The sequence below is a fragment of the Euprymna scolopes genome, chromosome 17 (assembly GCF_053919585.1).
Source record: "Euprymna scolopes isolate OS-2025 chromosome 17, ASM5391958v1, whole genome shotgun sequence".
Lineage (NCBI taxonomy): Eukaryota > Metazoa > Mollusca > Cephalopoda > Sepiida > Sepiolidae > Euprymna > Euprymna scolopes.
Window position 1 is genome coordinate 115120515 of NC_136498.1, and position 16429 is coordinate 115136943.

At 34.9% G+C, this 16429-nt stretch overlaps 1 protein-coding gene across 1 annotated transcript in view; it reads left to right on the forward strand.

Moving 5' to 3' along the window:
- The window catches only part of LOC145296905 (uncharacterized), a 111396-nt gene extending 107352 nt beyond the window's left edge, over positions 1-4044 (forward strand). Inside the window, exon 11 of the mRNA XM_080143067.1 lies at positions 1701-4044. Within this exon, the coding sequence (XP_079999193.1) occupies positions 1701-3679 (1979 nt within the window). The 3' untranslated portion in view covers positions 3680-4044. The remainder of the gene's footprint in view (positions 1-1700) is intronic.
- The last annotated feature ends 12385 nt before the right edge of the window (positions 4045-16429 follow it).

Here is a 16429-nt window from a genome sequence, read left to right on the forward strand (position 1 = left end):
AAATCAGTACATTCAATTAATATGTGTTTGATTGTGAGTGGTGTTTGACAAGGTATACAGATGGGTTTGCTTTTTTTTTTTAGGAGATATGAGTGAATTAAGTGAGTATGGCCTATTTCTATTCTTGTTAGTTTCAGCATTTGTGAACCTCTATAATAAAGAGGTTAGGGTTTTGCTACTAATCAGGTTGGTAGAGTGTATTTACATTGGAAGTGAATACAAGTGCAGTAAGTTCGTTGGAGCACATTCTGTGGAAGTACTTGGATAACAAGCACAAGAATGCAATATAAGGGATTACTGTGGTTAGAGGCCAGATTTATAGTAAGCATCCATAATGAGGAGTTTTACAGCAAGATGTTTGTTTACATTACATTTAAATTTCTGCATGTTCTTACAGTTAGGGAAAGCAGGAAACAGGAAGGGAATTTCAAAGTCTAGCAAAAGTATTCTCACAATGTGGGGCTGACAGGGTCAAAGCCAGATCATCAATCCATATTGGTATCTGCTTTACCAATGTTTTTTCAGTTTTAAAAAAAATTTTTTTATTACATTTTCACCCCAAACAAGGCACATTGCCACTTTGGTGTAGGGGGCTACTATCAGGGGCAGTAACTACTGGGGCACTATGTTGGGATTTGGGCAGCAAGATGTTGGTTCACGTTACACTTGAACTTCTGCATGTCAGTACAGTTCGGGAAGCAGGGACCTGGAATGGAATTCCAGAGTCTAGCGGTTCTGGGGAAGAAACTACTGGAGTAGAAAGATCTTTTACATCTAGGGATCTCTACTGTGTGGGGGTGGGATTTAGCTGCCTGTCCTGTCGGGTTTGTCGAGGGTGTCTACGTTGTAGGGGCACAAGTGTCTGCAGTTCGTCAGAGCATTCACCTTAAAGTACTTGTAGAACAGGCAGAGGGATGCAATGTTTCGTCGATGGGACAGAGGCTGAAGCTTAGATGCCAGTTCAGGGCCTATCAGATTGGCGACTCTCTTTTGAACCTTGTCAAGGAGCGAGAGACTAGTAACAGATGCACCAGCCCAAATGTGACAACAATACTCCATACATGGGCGAATGGTGGCCTTGTAGAGGTACAGGATACTTTCAGTTGTCAGTAATTGGGTTATTTCTACTGAAAATAGGCTAAATTGAATTACATTCTTGTTTATTTTTATAGTAATGATAAATACTTCTGTTGATTGTTTACATTGGTGACTTTTTTAAACTAACGCATTTCAGGTGAAAACATTACTATGCAATATCAAAATTTGTATAAATTCAAAAAATTACAAAAACGATCCAGTAGATGTGCTAGATGTATTTTTTAAATAATCAAAAAATAAAAAATAAAACCTCCACAATTACATTCGGCTTAAAAATGGTGGACCCTTGATTTAAGTCAAGGGAGATAAGTCAGTTTGTCATCCTTCACCTTAAAACACGATAAAAATTAATATTTCAGTAAATTTTATTTTTGCTTGTAATTATTTTTCTACTAGATATTTTTTAATAAATTTTATTTATTTAATTTAAAATTAATAAATTAAATAAATTATACTATTTTTACCATGACACATAAGTATGTAATAATGTTTTCACCTGAAATGCGTTTGTTTAAAAGATCACTAATCGGTACAAGCACCCCATATTTATGTAAATTTTGTTTCAATAATGAAAGTATTTTCTTTTTTTATTTCTTTAACAGGTAATTTTGAAGATGGCAAAAAATACCATCTAGAATCGCTCAAAAGACGCCTTGCCTTATTTCAAACGGAGAAACATCCCCATATCGGTGCTTGTTATAATAACTTGGGTCTTCTCTATGAAAACATGGGCGAATATGACAAGGCACTTGAATACTACGAGAAAGGGCTCAAGGTGAAGATTGACACAAAGGCGCCATTTGCATCCCGTCTTATTTCTGTGTGTAACGTGGCCATGCAGTACATGCGCCAGGGCAACTTAGAAAAGGCCCACAGCTTGATCATCGATGCGGATAACGAAATGAAAACTCATTCCCAAGCAAGCACTTTCATAGAGTCTTTCATTAAGGACTGTTTGGCTCAAATACTGATTAAACAAGGCAAATATCGCGAGGCCCTCGGTGTTATACATTCAGCTATCCTTATACGTCGATTGGCAACCCCAAACAACCTAACGCTAACAGAGAGTCTCTATCATCGAGCCATGGCTTACGTAGGCTTGAAAAACAACAAAAGTGCAAAGATCGTGTTGAATCGGGCGATGAACATGAGCGAACAAAGCATTAAACAAATGCCTCGGACGATGATCATGTTAAATTGTTACGAGTTAATGTTCAATATTCATATAGACGAAAATGATGCCGATAACGCGGCTGCTTTTTATGTGAAGTCTAAACAGGAATTACTCCGCATTCTTGGACTCTACCAGAAATACGGCTGTCCAAATAAAGAGAAACAACTGAAGGACCAGCTAGACGATATCGAACAGCGGTGGAACATGTTCTCTAATGCGTCACGTCGCAGCAGTGCATTTGGCCAAGATGATGAGATTGCGCAAGAAAAACTAGTGGCCAAACAAAAAATGCTTGATGATGATGCCGAACGCGAGGCACAAACTTGTGAACCACCAGCTCAACGCCGGCCAGAACTGCGGCTCAACACCCAATGGAGGGCATCTACGACAACCGGTCAAAACCGGTCAGGTTCAACTCCGCAATCTGCACAATCTCCTATCTTTAGATTATCTTATGGTGGGACACCTCAAGATGGTGACAAAAGAATTTTCCCTCAGCATCGGCCACCACTGGTTTCGTCAGCATCAGCATCATCATGTGAAAATGATACAATCTTTGAAGAGGCAGAGTTTGAAGAATTGGAGGAGAAACGGGAATGCCGTCATAATACTAAAAATTCTACGTTGCCAATATTGACCAATCAAACAAATGATCTTTCAGGGAATCCTACGAACACTAAACAAGCGTTTGACTGTGATAAAAATAATATTCAAAATGATGCAGCATTATTGGAAACAGAATGTGCAAATTTAAACACAAACGTTTCCACAACAAACAAAAACATTAAATATTCTAAATTTGCAATTAATGCACGGAAAAATTCCCAAGAAATTGATTCGAACAGCATGAACAAATTAAATAACGTCACTAAAGAGACGAGTTCCAGCAGCTTTAGCCATACACACAGCATCGAAGAAAATGATGCTTATGTCAACAGTATAATTCAAACATTGGCAGAGCAGGAGTTGATTCCCACGACTACGTCGGAAGTCGGTAGCACGAAAAAAAGACATCCAGATGAGACTGTCCCGAAAGAAATCATTAGTGAACATTCAAATTCATCAAAGCAAAGTTTAAAGACGGAGACAAAAGAAAAAACTTTGGAAGACGATTCGAAAATGGAAAAAAAAGAGGCACGGCCAACTGATCCAAATTCCTCCTCGTACTGGAACGCAGAATTGAAAGATCTTTTGGGAAATACGGATGTAGAAAGTGAACAATGTTTGGCCGAGCAGGGCAAATCCGACGGCCGTGATAAAAAGAACGGATTTTTTTCAGCCTTGTCCTCAACAGTGAGTAAGTTCCTCAGCCTGCCAGTTTCTGCGATAGATCCATCTGATCCGGATGCGGAAGCAAAAGATGACAACGATGACAGTGGGTCCACTTTTTCTCCTTTCTCGATTTAGAAACGGAAATGGAATTCAATTTATCTCGTTCTGCAAGAAAAATGTCCAAAAACTCGGTGAATCTTTTCAACAACTAAACAAAAAAATTATAAATCACATGTACAAAAAAAATGTTAGGTGCTTGTGAAGATTAGTGATGTTTTTAAACCATCACATTTCAGGTGAAAACATTATTACACACTTACAAACCATGTGAATTAGTATAAATTCCAAAAGTTATGAAAAATGATCCACAAAATCAGCCACAATTACCTTCCAACATTGTGTTTAAAAATGGCGAAGTGTAATTATTTAGTCAAAATGGTCAATTGCAGTTATCTCCCTTGGATGCTTTTAGAATTTATCTACATTAAAACATGCAATAAAACTTTGTAAATTATTTCTATACTGGATTATTTGGGGGAATTCAATAATTTCCACACGACATATAACTATGTCATAGTGTTTTCACCTGTTATGCATTGTTTTAAAACATCACTAATCTACGAGCACAAAAATTTATTTTTGAAAACGATCCTTTCATAGCTTTTTATAAAATTTTTAAATATTTATAAAGAAGTTTTCATTTTTTTTTTTTTTGTCGCTGTTGTTTTTTTTGTTTTTTTTTTCCTGCAAATGAACAGGTGGATGAACTACAATTTGTTTTATGTATATTTTCAGCAATATTTTTTTATCATGTAAAAAATATAATGTACCAGCTAACTACCCTAGCATTGCATGGGTACTAAGAATCTTAAACATATATTTATTTTTATACATATTTTTTTATATATACATGTATTTGTATGTGAGGCTGATGTAATGTTACTTCTATATTATACGTCATGGTCTGGATTCAGAATCTGATCCAAGTCACTTTGGCATCTTCTGGCAGTTTATAGTCAGTTGCCAGAAAAAGTCGATGCAATTAGCTGAACAGCAATCAACAGACAATGTTTACATTAATATGAAAACAAAATCACATCTGAATCTGATACTATTCTTGAAAACAAAATATTTTAGATCATAATTGTTTCCATGAAAAAAATTGTTTTAGATCATAATTGTTTCCATGAAAAAAAATTGTTTTAGATCATAATTGTTTCCATGAAAAATGTTTTTAGATCATAATTGTTTCCATGAAAAATTTTTTTAGATCATAATTGTTTCCATGAAAAAAATTGTTTTAGATCATAATTGTTTTCATGAAAAATTGTTTTAGATCATAATTGTTTCCATGAAAAAAATTGTTTTTGATCATAATTGTTTCCATGAAAAAAAATTGTTTTAGATCATAATTGTTTCCATGAAAAAAAATTGTTTTAGATCATAATTGTTTCCATGAAAAAAAATTGTTTTAGATCATAATTGTTTCCATGAAAAATTTTTTAGATCATAATTGTTTCCATGAAAAATTTTTTTAGATCATAATTGTTTCCATGAAAAAAATTGTTTTAGATCATAATTGTTTCCATGAAAAATTGTTTTAGATCATAATTGTTTCCATGAGAAAATTATTTTAATTGTTACAAAAAATATATATATTTTATTGAAACTTTTCTTGCAGAACAAAAAAAATACTTTCCATGCAAAAAAATTGTTTTAGTCGTTACAAAAAAGTGTATTTTATTGAAACTTTTCTTGCAACAAAAAAAAAAAATAAAAAAAGATAGATACTTTCCATGAAAGAAGAAAAAATATTGTTGATTTTCATTCAAAGGTTTTTCTTTGTTTACAACTTTAAAAAAAAAATTTCTTGGAAACATTTGCTTAAAAAAAAAAATTATAATATACTTTTCTTTCAAAACATTTCTTTTATATAATTAAACTTATAGTAAATCTTATGTTTTGTTTTCCACATTTTGAATTTATCATCCGACAATGTTCCCATTCGCTTTTTCCAACTGTTTACCATAAAATGGGTCAGGTTCTGATAAGTACCTACGTTTTATTATTATTACTAGCTGTACCTGGCCACACGTTGGTGTAGCTCAGTTTGTATAAATGGAAAACAAATGCAAAAAAAAAAAAGGCAAAATGTAGGTTTCTTATGTTTGTGTTCTCAATATTTGTGGATATCTAAGGTTTACAGAGGTTGAAACATGAAAGTTTAATTTTAGTATGGACATGTATCTCGGAAAATCTTGTATAATAAAAAATTTAAGCCGATTTAATTTTTTAGTGTATAATCAATAATAATGCGTTTGATTTGGTTGGTTGGTTGTTTTACGGCATATCAACCCTTTTCGGGTTATTTAATGCCGAATCCAAAGATTTTGAAGAAAATTTTTTTAATAGAATGTATTTGTCGTTTTCAAGTCGGTTTCTATTTAACCCATAGTTGGGACCCTAACAGGTACTGCCACTCAGAGTGGACCTGGGAGCAATGGCAATTAAAGGGTGGCTCTACACTCCCCAAAGCCCGCAAACTGGGGCCTCACCACTGGATATAGTTTAAGGTCATATCCAGGACCACTAATGATGTTTGAAAAAAAATGAAAAGGAAATTTTGTAAAGAATAAACCAACAACGTAAGTAAGAGACCAATGACATTTCCTATGGAAGATTAAAAAGCAGTTTGGGAAACTGTTTTTATTTTTTCATCAAATAATGCTTTCAAGTATAATTTAGTTGTTTGTTCGTTATTGTAGTGACATTCGGAAATAGAAAAATCGATGTTCAAGTGTAACCAGCAGTATTTAATGCATTGCCATGTCGCAGTAATTAAAATACTCAAATTTAACGCAAAACGATACGGTATAAATAAATTAAGGAAATAGTTTTCGAAGAAATTAAAAATTTTAGCCATTTCCCATGTCTTTACGTCACGTGTTACGTGACAAAGCAAACATAGCCGAAATTATTTTTATCATGGAATCATGGAAGACTTAACTATTTGTGACACGACAATTAAGTAGATAACATTGCTAAATGGGTAATGTCCAAGATCAGTGCTTGGAAAAAAATCAAGCTACCGGAAGTGGATATGGTTGATTATGTAATGCAACCGAATGGAACAGAGTCACATAGTCAAGACACGAAAAACGAAAACATATATTGAATAAAAAAAAATTACTTTAGTTCTAACAATTCTTGTGCTGTTACAGAAAAATAAAAAAAACATGACTTTTTAACAAAAAACAAACTTGTTCTATTATCCAATAATAAAACTGCTGTGGTCTTAGTTAGGGGTCACAATATTAAGGTGAAAAGGTCCTGGTGTTCACTATGAGTGGTTAAACTGCGCGTGTGCCCTCTGCTCGATGGCAGAAATGTGTGGCTTACATAGGGCCAGATGAATCCATATTATCATGAATATAGGTGTGTTAACTACACTAGAACAAAAACAAATAATTTAATCAAAATAATTAATTTAATTTTAACACTAACATAATAATTTAATGTATTATTTTATATAAATTTTTTAATATTTGATAGTACAGGAGGTATTTAAAAAAACTTTTTTTTTTTTATTTATAATAACACAATAAGTGTTAAAACTAAAGTAATTACAAACTCAAACTAATGAAGAAAAAATAATTTTATATAAGCAGTAATAGATTACGAAAATATACAGGGTGGTCGCTAGAAAAGCAGGAAATTTGTCAAACGATTTATTTTTACAAAGAGTAATTTTTACAAAGTTTTTCAAAGACAAATTTTAGATTATACCCATAGATACTCAACATGTCGTCCGTGCACTTCACTGCAGAGTCTTAACCCTCAAAAACCAACAAAAGAACCAATCAAAATATGACGGATTTTATTCATGATCTAAGCTGACCTTCAAATTTCCCGCTTTTCTAGTAACCACCCTGTATAAATATACTGTCAACATGAGCACTCAACCAAACACATGCATCTACTAACCGTAAAGGAATTGAATAGGTACGAATGTGTAAAAATAGAAATACAAGTAATTAAAAATGTAAATAAACTCAATGTATATACATATGTATACATTACAATAGAAAAATGCGAGCCTGAAAAGTATTATGGTTAAGCTTAAACATGGAAAAGTAAAGGACTAAGTGTTAAAAACTGGAAAAGAAAAGGACAAGATATTCTAGTAAAAACTAGAAATTTATAACTTAAAATATTGCAGCATTAAGAATTGATTATATAATGTTATAAATTGAAGTTTTAAACAAAATTTTAATGCTGCAATATTTTAAGTTATAAATTTATTCTAGTTTTTACTAGAATATCTTGTCCTTTTCTTTTCCAGTTTTAACAACTAGTCCTTTACTTTTCCATGTTTAAGCTTAACCATATTACTTTTCATGCTCGCATTTTTCTATTGTAATCCATGATTTTTCCAGGCTTTCAATAAATTCACTTGTTTAATTTCAGTCTTATTTTTTTGCCCTCTTAAACACATATGCAATAACAATGTATGACACTCGTCTGCTTTCAATAAAATCCCCCAATTATCTCCCTTTCATGCTTTCATTCTTTCTCTTTCACTTGTTACTTCTCTTTTCGTGAGAGCGGTGAATTGGTAGCAACAGTAATCGCTGAAGTGATGTGATTGCTATGGAAACCAGTCATAAAAAGGCGTTGCTCACCTCCTTACATATTATGATTTTGAACACTAGAAAATTCGTCATAACTTTTGCCTTACTAAATGAAAGATGAAATTTTTTTTTTCACAATATAACTGAGAAGGTGATCTATAAACTGTAATAACTGTTTGAAATTTGATTGAAAAATGAGTGAGTGATGAAGCTTTTAAGCAGTTCTAAATGACTAAAATTGCCACTTAACCATATATTCAAACACTACTGTGTTGGAATGCTTCATAAATATCCAGAGAAGTGGTATTTTAGTAATGTGTATTTACATTGAATAAATTAGTAATGCCAATTTATGTATCTAAAAACAGAAGTTGTTTTTTTTGCAATCAAATGCATCGCCAGTCAAAAAAATATGGTCTGTCATGACACCATATTTTAATGTTGGTTAAACGTTTGTTTAAGTATGGAATAACTGAAGTCTGCAATAATAGAATTGCAATGTCTCAGCCAATCAGAATGCGCGGACTTTGTTATTTTTTCAGAAAACAAAATATACAGATTGAAACAACATTTATATAAAGTTTATAATAAGTTTGAAACAAAAATTGCGATTACCATCTTTAGAAACAAATGGCTGTGACAAGTTACAACTAAAAGTGTAAACTTTGATTTTCTTAAATAAAAATAAATAACTATTCAATTTTTGTGATTTTTGGAATATACCATCTACATTTTGTACACGATAAAAGTTTTTCTTCATTTTTGTATATCACTGTAAGTGCCAATCTGAATAAGCACCCAAAAAAAACCTTCTGCAGAAACAAACATCAATGAACTTGTATTTCATACTATCAAAGAAGTTTGTCTGTTTATAGAAATCAAAATGGCTTCTGTTAAAAGATTCACCATATAGACTAAAAAACAAACAGAGCGGTAATAACTAGTGTGGTAGTAACAGCTATGAAGTTTACAGGAAACATCAAAATCACAAGCGATCCCCAGCTCAATGTATATCCTAGTCATAGAAAGATAGACGGGTGTTTATCATGAAAGATTGGCAAGGGGGGACCAGAGATTGGAGTTCAGACGAGCACTTGCCATGGAAATAACGATAAAACAAAGACAGGCTCACAACATCTCTTCTGTGGGAGAGAGGCTGCAGGGAAGAGAAAAGGGCATCCCCCACTAAGCCACAAAGTCTATTTTGTACTCTGTCAAGGCAGGATAGACTGTTTTTAGCAGTTCCTGCTCAAATGTGGCAGCAGTACTCAATCCTGGGACGTACTTGGCTTTTATATAGATAGAGAATTGCATCAGTAGTGAGATATCGTCTGGAGCGGTAGAAGGATCCCACCATTTTCCCAGCAACAAACTTGATGTACGTGTTCCATTTCAGATCAGGAGTAATGCCATACATATGAACTAAAATGTTTTAACAAGCTTCTGGGTCTGACTTTCACTCCTAATCTGAAATGGAACACGTATATCAAATTCTTGCCAAGGTTGCTGAAAAAATGGTTGGATGATTCTATAGCTCCAGTAGATATCTCACTGCCAATGCAATTCTTTGCTGGCAATTCTTTATAAGCGCCAAGTACATCCTACGATGGAATACTGTTGCCACATCTGGGTAACAGCTGCTCGCAGCACTTATCTTGCATTGACAGCGTTCCAAACCAACTTCATAACCTAGTAAGTGATACCCTTTTCTCTTCTTTGCAACCTCTTTCCCACAAAAGAGTTGTTGCAAGCATATCTCCATCATTATTTTCATGGCAAGTGCTCGTCTGAGCTCCAATCTATGATCCCCTGCTTGCCAAACTTTCATGAGAAACACTTTATCTGTGCCTGAACCTAAATGTAGATTGCATGAACAAAGTTTCTTTCTTAGAACTGCACGCCTGTGGAACTCTCTTCTGTTTTTCTGTTTTCCAACTGACTACAATAAGCATGTTTGCCTAAAACTTCCGACAGCGGCGACAGATTTTCACAAGACCAGTATCGTTTTGAAGCTCAACCTTTCGGATGACAAATATCGAAAAATTGGCTAAAATCATTAATTCCTTTACCTTACACTGGGCACTTTTCTACAAGGAGGGGAGGGGGTCACTTTTTTTCACCAATATTTTCGAAAGTCATCCCCTCTTTTCGATTGACTAGCCTTAATTTAAACCTTCCCCACTTCCGGTTTTGGTGATGGATGCAACGGAAAAGACGTCACATTCTTTTCCTCCTTCGTGGTTCGAGCTTGCCTGCCTGCTACAACTTTTTTTTGTTTTTTGCTCAACACACACCTCCAACTACCCGAGCAAAGACGGGCTCCCAGGCTAGTATAATCAATTTAGTTAAAAAGATAAAAAACAAATTAGCAGAGAATAAAAAAATTAGCATAACTTTCAAAATATTTATTCAAATTCCACAAAAATCAGGGAAATAATGCATCTTGTTATGCTCTTCCAATTTTCACTTCTGTGAAATTTCAAAATTAAAAAAAATATTAACCTGCAATAAAGCGATACACAGGGTTTAGTTATAGTATTTGAAATTCTTTAAACAAAGAAGGGCTGAACCATATTATGAAAGGTCATATACGCTAAAAACATTAAACAAACATATGAAGATGATGATGAAGTTAAAAAGACAAATTCAAACAACCGTTTCCTCTTTAGTTTATACTTTACGAATACCATTATATCCTTGTCTCATATTTTATCACACTAATGTCGAAAATCTACACAAAATCAGTGTCTTCCCTCCTTTTCAACAATTGCAACCAAGAAATTCCAGGAGTATCCAGTATACTTTTCTATTATATCAGGGATAGACCTATAAAATCCATGCCGAGGCTCATATGCATTTCTCCCAGGATTGGCCTTCACCTTTTAATCCTTTAACTCTGGACTCCAAACCCTTTTTGTTCCTTGTCACCTTTTCTTTATTTTCGCCTTTTATTTCCTATTCACCCCTCTCCATGCATTTTCTACAATCTAATACTATCGCTCGCTAACTTGTTGGTCCCTAGCAAGATCTCTCTCTATATTTCCTTCTAACTCAATCTGCCAACAAACACATCTACCAGAACCAGAACTGCTAACCTCTGGATTCACTTCACTAGCTTGCTGAGGCCCTCTTTCTGTCGTTTTCAGTCTGGTCAATTTGCATATGGCTTCTTTTTTTTTTTTTTTTTTAATTACATTTTCACCCCAAACAAGGCACATTGCCACTTTGGTGTAGGGGGCTACTATCAGGGGCAGCAACTACTGGGGCACTATGTTGGGATTTGGGCAGCAAGATGCTGGTTCACGTTACACTTGAACTTCTGCATTTCAGTACAGTTAGGGAAGCAGGAACCTGGAATGGAATTCCAGAATCTAGCGGTTCTGGGGGAGAAACTACTGGAGTAGAAAGATCTTTTACATCTAGAGATCTCTACTGTGTGGGGGTGGGATTTAGCTGCCTGTCGGGTTTTTCGAGGGTGTCTACGTCGTGGGGGCACAAGTGTTTGCAGTTCGTCAGAGCATTCGCCATTAAAATACTTGTAGAACAGGCAGAGGGATGCAACGTTTCGTCGATGGGACAGAGGCTGAAGCTTAGATACCAGTTCAGGGCCTATCAGATTGGCGACTCTCTTTTGAACCTTGTCTAGGAGCGAGAGACTAGCAGCAGATGCACCAGCCCAAATGTGACAGCAATACTCCATACATGGGGGAATGGTGGCCTTATAGAGGTACAGGATACTTTCAGGTGTCAGTAGTTTTCTAGCATGGTAGAGAGAGCCTACCTTTTTCGCAGCGGCCCTGGCAATGTTTTCAATATAATTGTTCCAACTCATGTTTCCTGTGAACGTTAGGCCAAGCAGTTTGAAAGATGTACTCTCAGACAGGGAGTCACTGGCCATTGCTATTGGTGGCAGAGAAGGTTTCCTGTTATTATTGAAGGAAATCAGTTTAGTCTTGGCAGCATTGAATGTGACCATCCATTTTTGTCCCCATTCCACTACAGATTGGAGGTCATCTTATAGTGTTTTTGCCATTTCTTTAGATATGTGTTCATTTGTTTTCCTGTCATGCCTGTTATAGAGTGTAGTGTCATCAGCATATATACCCATCTCAGAGGCAATTTTGTCGGGGAGGTCATTAATAAATATTAGGAACAATAGAGGTCCAAGGACAGACCCCTGAGGCACTCCCGCATTTATATCACACTGTTTAGATGTACGACCGTCGAGGACAACCTGGATTTTTCTCTTATCTAAGAAGGATTTAATTATGTTAAGTATTCTACCAGCAACACCGTATGATTTAATTTTCCTGAGGAGACCCTTAAGCCATACCCTGTCAAAAGCCTTAAATATATCTAGAGCTACCGCTCTGCCCTCCCTCGCTTTGTCCAGTGAATGGTATATACGTTCAGAGATTACAGTGAGGATGTCAGCTGTGGAACGGGCTTGTCTAAATCCATATTGTTTGTCAGTCAGAAGTTTAGCATCTGTAAGGTGCCGGACTAGAGCATAGTTAATTATGGTCTCAAATATTTTGGCGAAAAGTGGGAGGAGGCTAATGGGGCGATAATTTAATGGGTCAGTTCTTTCGCCAGAATTCTTGAATACTGGTACCACATAAGCAGTTTTCCAACAGCCCGGAAAGCATGATTCATTAAGGCATTTGTTGTAGAGTTTGGAGAGAATTGGAGCTACTTCGGTTCGGTTTTAATAGCACAGCTGGGATGAGATCAGGTCCACATGCTTTTGAAGTGTCAAGGTTTTTTATGATAGCGTGTACCTGAGCAGGGGTGATTTTTAGATCATCTAGAATGGTGTCTGTCCGCAAAGGAAAGTCAGGCAGGGGGTGGTTGGAAGGGTCCATTGTGGAATTGGAGGCAAACCGGCTGGCAAGCATATTAGCCTTGTCGGTTGCTGAGCAAACAACCTCGTGATTGATGGTTTGCGGGGGAATTGTTGATTGCCCATTATTTACTACACTGTTGTAGATTATCCAGAAGTCACGATTTCCTAATTTTTGTGCTTCGATGCGTTTTTTAGTGGTTTCAGTAAATTCTCTCTTAGCTGTCTATTACTAGGGCTATGACAACAGCATATTCTTTTCACTGTTTTGACTCTCAAGTGTGTATCTGTTGATATCTTATGTGCTATTATGTAGAGTGATGTGGTTCTCGGTTGATTAACTGTGTCAGATATATACTCGAGAGTCAAACCAATGAAAAGAATATTCTGTTGTCATAGCCCTATCTATTACACAATCTAATACTATCTCTTGTTAACTTGTGGGCCTCTAGGAAAACAATTAGCGGACTTTCAAGATATCTCTCTGCATTTCCTGTATAAGCTCTGCATTTCCTATTGACCCATCTGGAAATACTAGAACCGCTAATACCTGGATCCACTTAACTAGCACGTTGAGGTCCTCTCTGTCATTCTCAGCCCGGTCAATTTGCACACGACCTCTATTACAGTCCACTCATTGACATACTGCTTTATTAGTAACTGCAAGAAAGCTTTCTACTCTAATAGTTTCTTCGCTTGAACAGCTAGACTTTGGAATTCCCTTCCTGTTACCTGCTTCCCTGACTGTACTGATATGCAGAAGTTTAAATGTAATGTAAACCAACATCTTGTTAATCTTTCGTAGGCATGGTCCCAAATAGTAACCCTTTACGTCCAGGTAGGTTATGTGCCTTGTTAGGGGTGAACGTGAGTGAAAAAAGAAATTCTCAGAGCTCAGATTAAGACAGTCTTGAGCTCTGATAGTAATGACTGCTAATGAACTTTTAAACTGACCCCACTTATCCATCAAGGACTAGCAGTACTATCTCATAATCCCCTAAATCCATATAATTTTTTTCTGTATGATTGTTAACCGATCTTGTAGTTCATCAGGATTTACTTTGCAGGTGAATATCCTGATTCCTTTTATTCGTTTTACAATTTTTTTTTCTGCATTTCGAACATCCTATCTTGGACTTCATCCTCTGTTAGATTCTTGACAATTTCCTTCACAGAACACATTATTCTACTTATATGAACTACTCCAATTCCATGCAAAGTTGAATTCAACAAATAAAAAACAAAAAAAAATAAACAAGGAAACTAAATAGTAACTTACCCCTTCTTCAGTGGTTCTCTCCTTGTGTCGGGTGGTTATTCCACCAACCTGCCTCGACCTTTATAATCGATTGACTAAAGTCCATAATATGGCTATGCTCTCAAAGTCTTTTCAAATGGATCTGGTTGGATTTTGTGGTTCTTAGTCTGTCCATATTAGACCAATATCAAGTGATAAAAAATGTTCCGCTAATATATATAATGAACTCTCCGGTCGATTTCGATGTATAAGGTTCCGCCACAACTAAGTTGCTCGGAAATCCACACAGATGATTTGTTTATAATGGTGAAGGCTTTGTGTAGAACCAACCACACTTTTTGGTATTACTGCTGACCTTTGTTGGTGCAGATGACTGTCACAGGACAGAATATACAGTAGACTGCAAGTTTTTTACATCAGAGTTACCTTCTCCTAGATGCATGTCTTAACAAAGACTGAGGATGCATCTCTTCCAGTGAATTAATGCGCCTTCAGATACCAACCTGGAAATTTCTATGACTCAGCGCAGTACATAAAGCATCTAGCCTTCCCAAATGGTCACCCATCTTGTACTGACCAGGCTCAATGTTGCTAAACTTCGGTGATCTGGCGAGAACCAGTATGTAAACGTGATTGTGCCATATATATATATATATCAATCGTTGTATCCCAGGCTATCACTAAGACACATTCTTATCCTCCTGTGATGTCACCACAGTTGGTAGTTTATGATTCTTGGTTGGTCACTTGGTAACTGTTTAAGGAAGGTTGTTGATATGATGAAGACCTGGCGACATAAAAAGGTTCGGTCACATGATCTGCTCAACTAATCACAGCTTAGTATTTCCTACCAGTTTAATATTCTCTGACTTTTTCTTTTTACTTTGTATTTAAGGGAAAGAAAATTTCGACATTGAAAAAAGAAAAAAAGAAAAACGAATAAAATAATTAACACATAGGAAAACTGCATAAATAATTTAAATACAAAATTTATTGATTCAGAATTATTTACCAAAAAATATATTTTCTTTTTTTTTTTTTTTCTTTTAAAATCTAAATTCTTTAATTTAATTACTTTTTTAGCTTTTCAAATATTCTGAGTACGTTTCCATTTTGTATTATTTGAATTATTCATCTTGGTTGTTATTTTGTATTCCATTTTGTATTATTTGAATTCTTCATCTTGGTTGTTATTTTGTATTCCATTTTGTATTATTTGAATTCTTCATCTTGGTTGTTATTTTGTATTCCATTTTGTATTATTTGAATTCTTCATCTTGGTTGTTATTTTGTATTCCATTTTGTATTATTTGAATTATTCATCTTGGTTGTTATTTTGTATTCCATTTTGTATTATTTGAATTATTCATCTTGGTTGTTATTTTTACACTGTTTCAACCAATGTAAACTTTGGTCTTTTTAGGTGCATTATTTTGAGCTTGGGAATATTTGTCGAATCTGGGAAACTACATGGAATTACAAACTGAACCATTTATTTAACCCACAAGAGTAGATTGTTCTCGTTCTATCAACCATAACTGGGTAAGAAATGTTAAGTTTTATTATTTTTAGTTATTATCGCTTATAGTAAGGATTGAACCTGCCACATTCAGAAGACTGTTACTTAGATCTGAATAGTAATTGACGTTTTACTTAAGATATATATATTATTTAATATTTTATATAAAAAATCTAAGCAACGCATAAACAATTAATTAAAAACTCAAATTATCCGCCATCAAGGGAGATAATTTATCTTCGATTAAATGTGTTTCTTACAATTTAACCATATATATCAGAAGTTGAATTACACATACAATTAAAAATAAGGAAGAAAAAATGGTACTTGTACAGTTTAATCAACACATTAAAAAATGAAAATATCGAAAAAAAAAAGTTATATTGTATGTATCCGTTTGGAACTGAAGATCTCTGAAAAAAAATTTCACTTAATTTGATTGAGTAGTTATTTTTTTACAGCGGAAAAACATGTTTTTATGAGAGCGTGTTGAAGGCAGACATCTTGGATTTTTAAAAAAATTTGTTTGGAGTTTAGAAACGCCACGGGGAGATAACTCCAGTTAAAGCTCTGACACTCCCTCCCCATCTTTAATTCTAGCTTTTCTTCCTAAAAATCGAATCTTTTGCTCGGT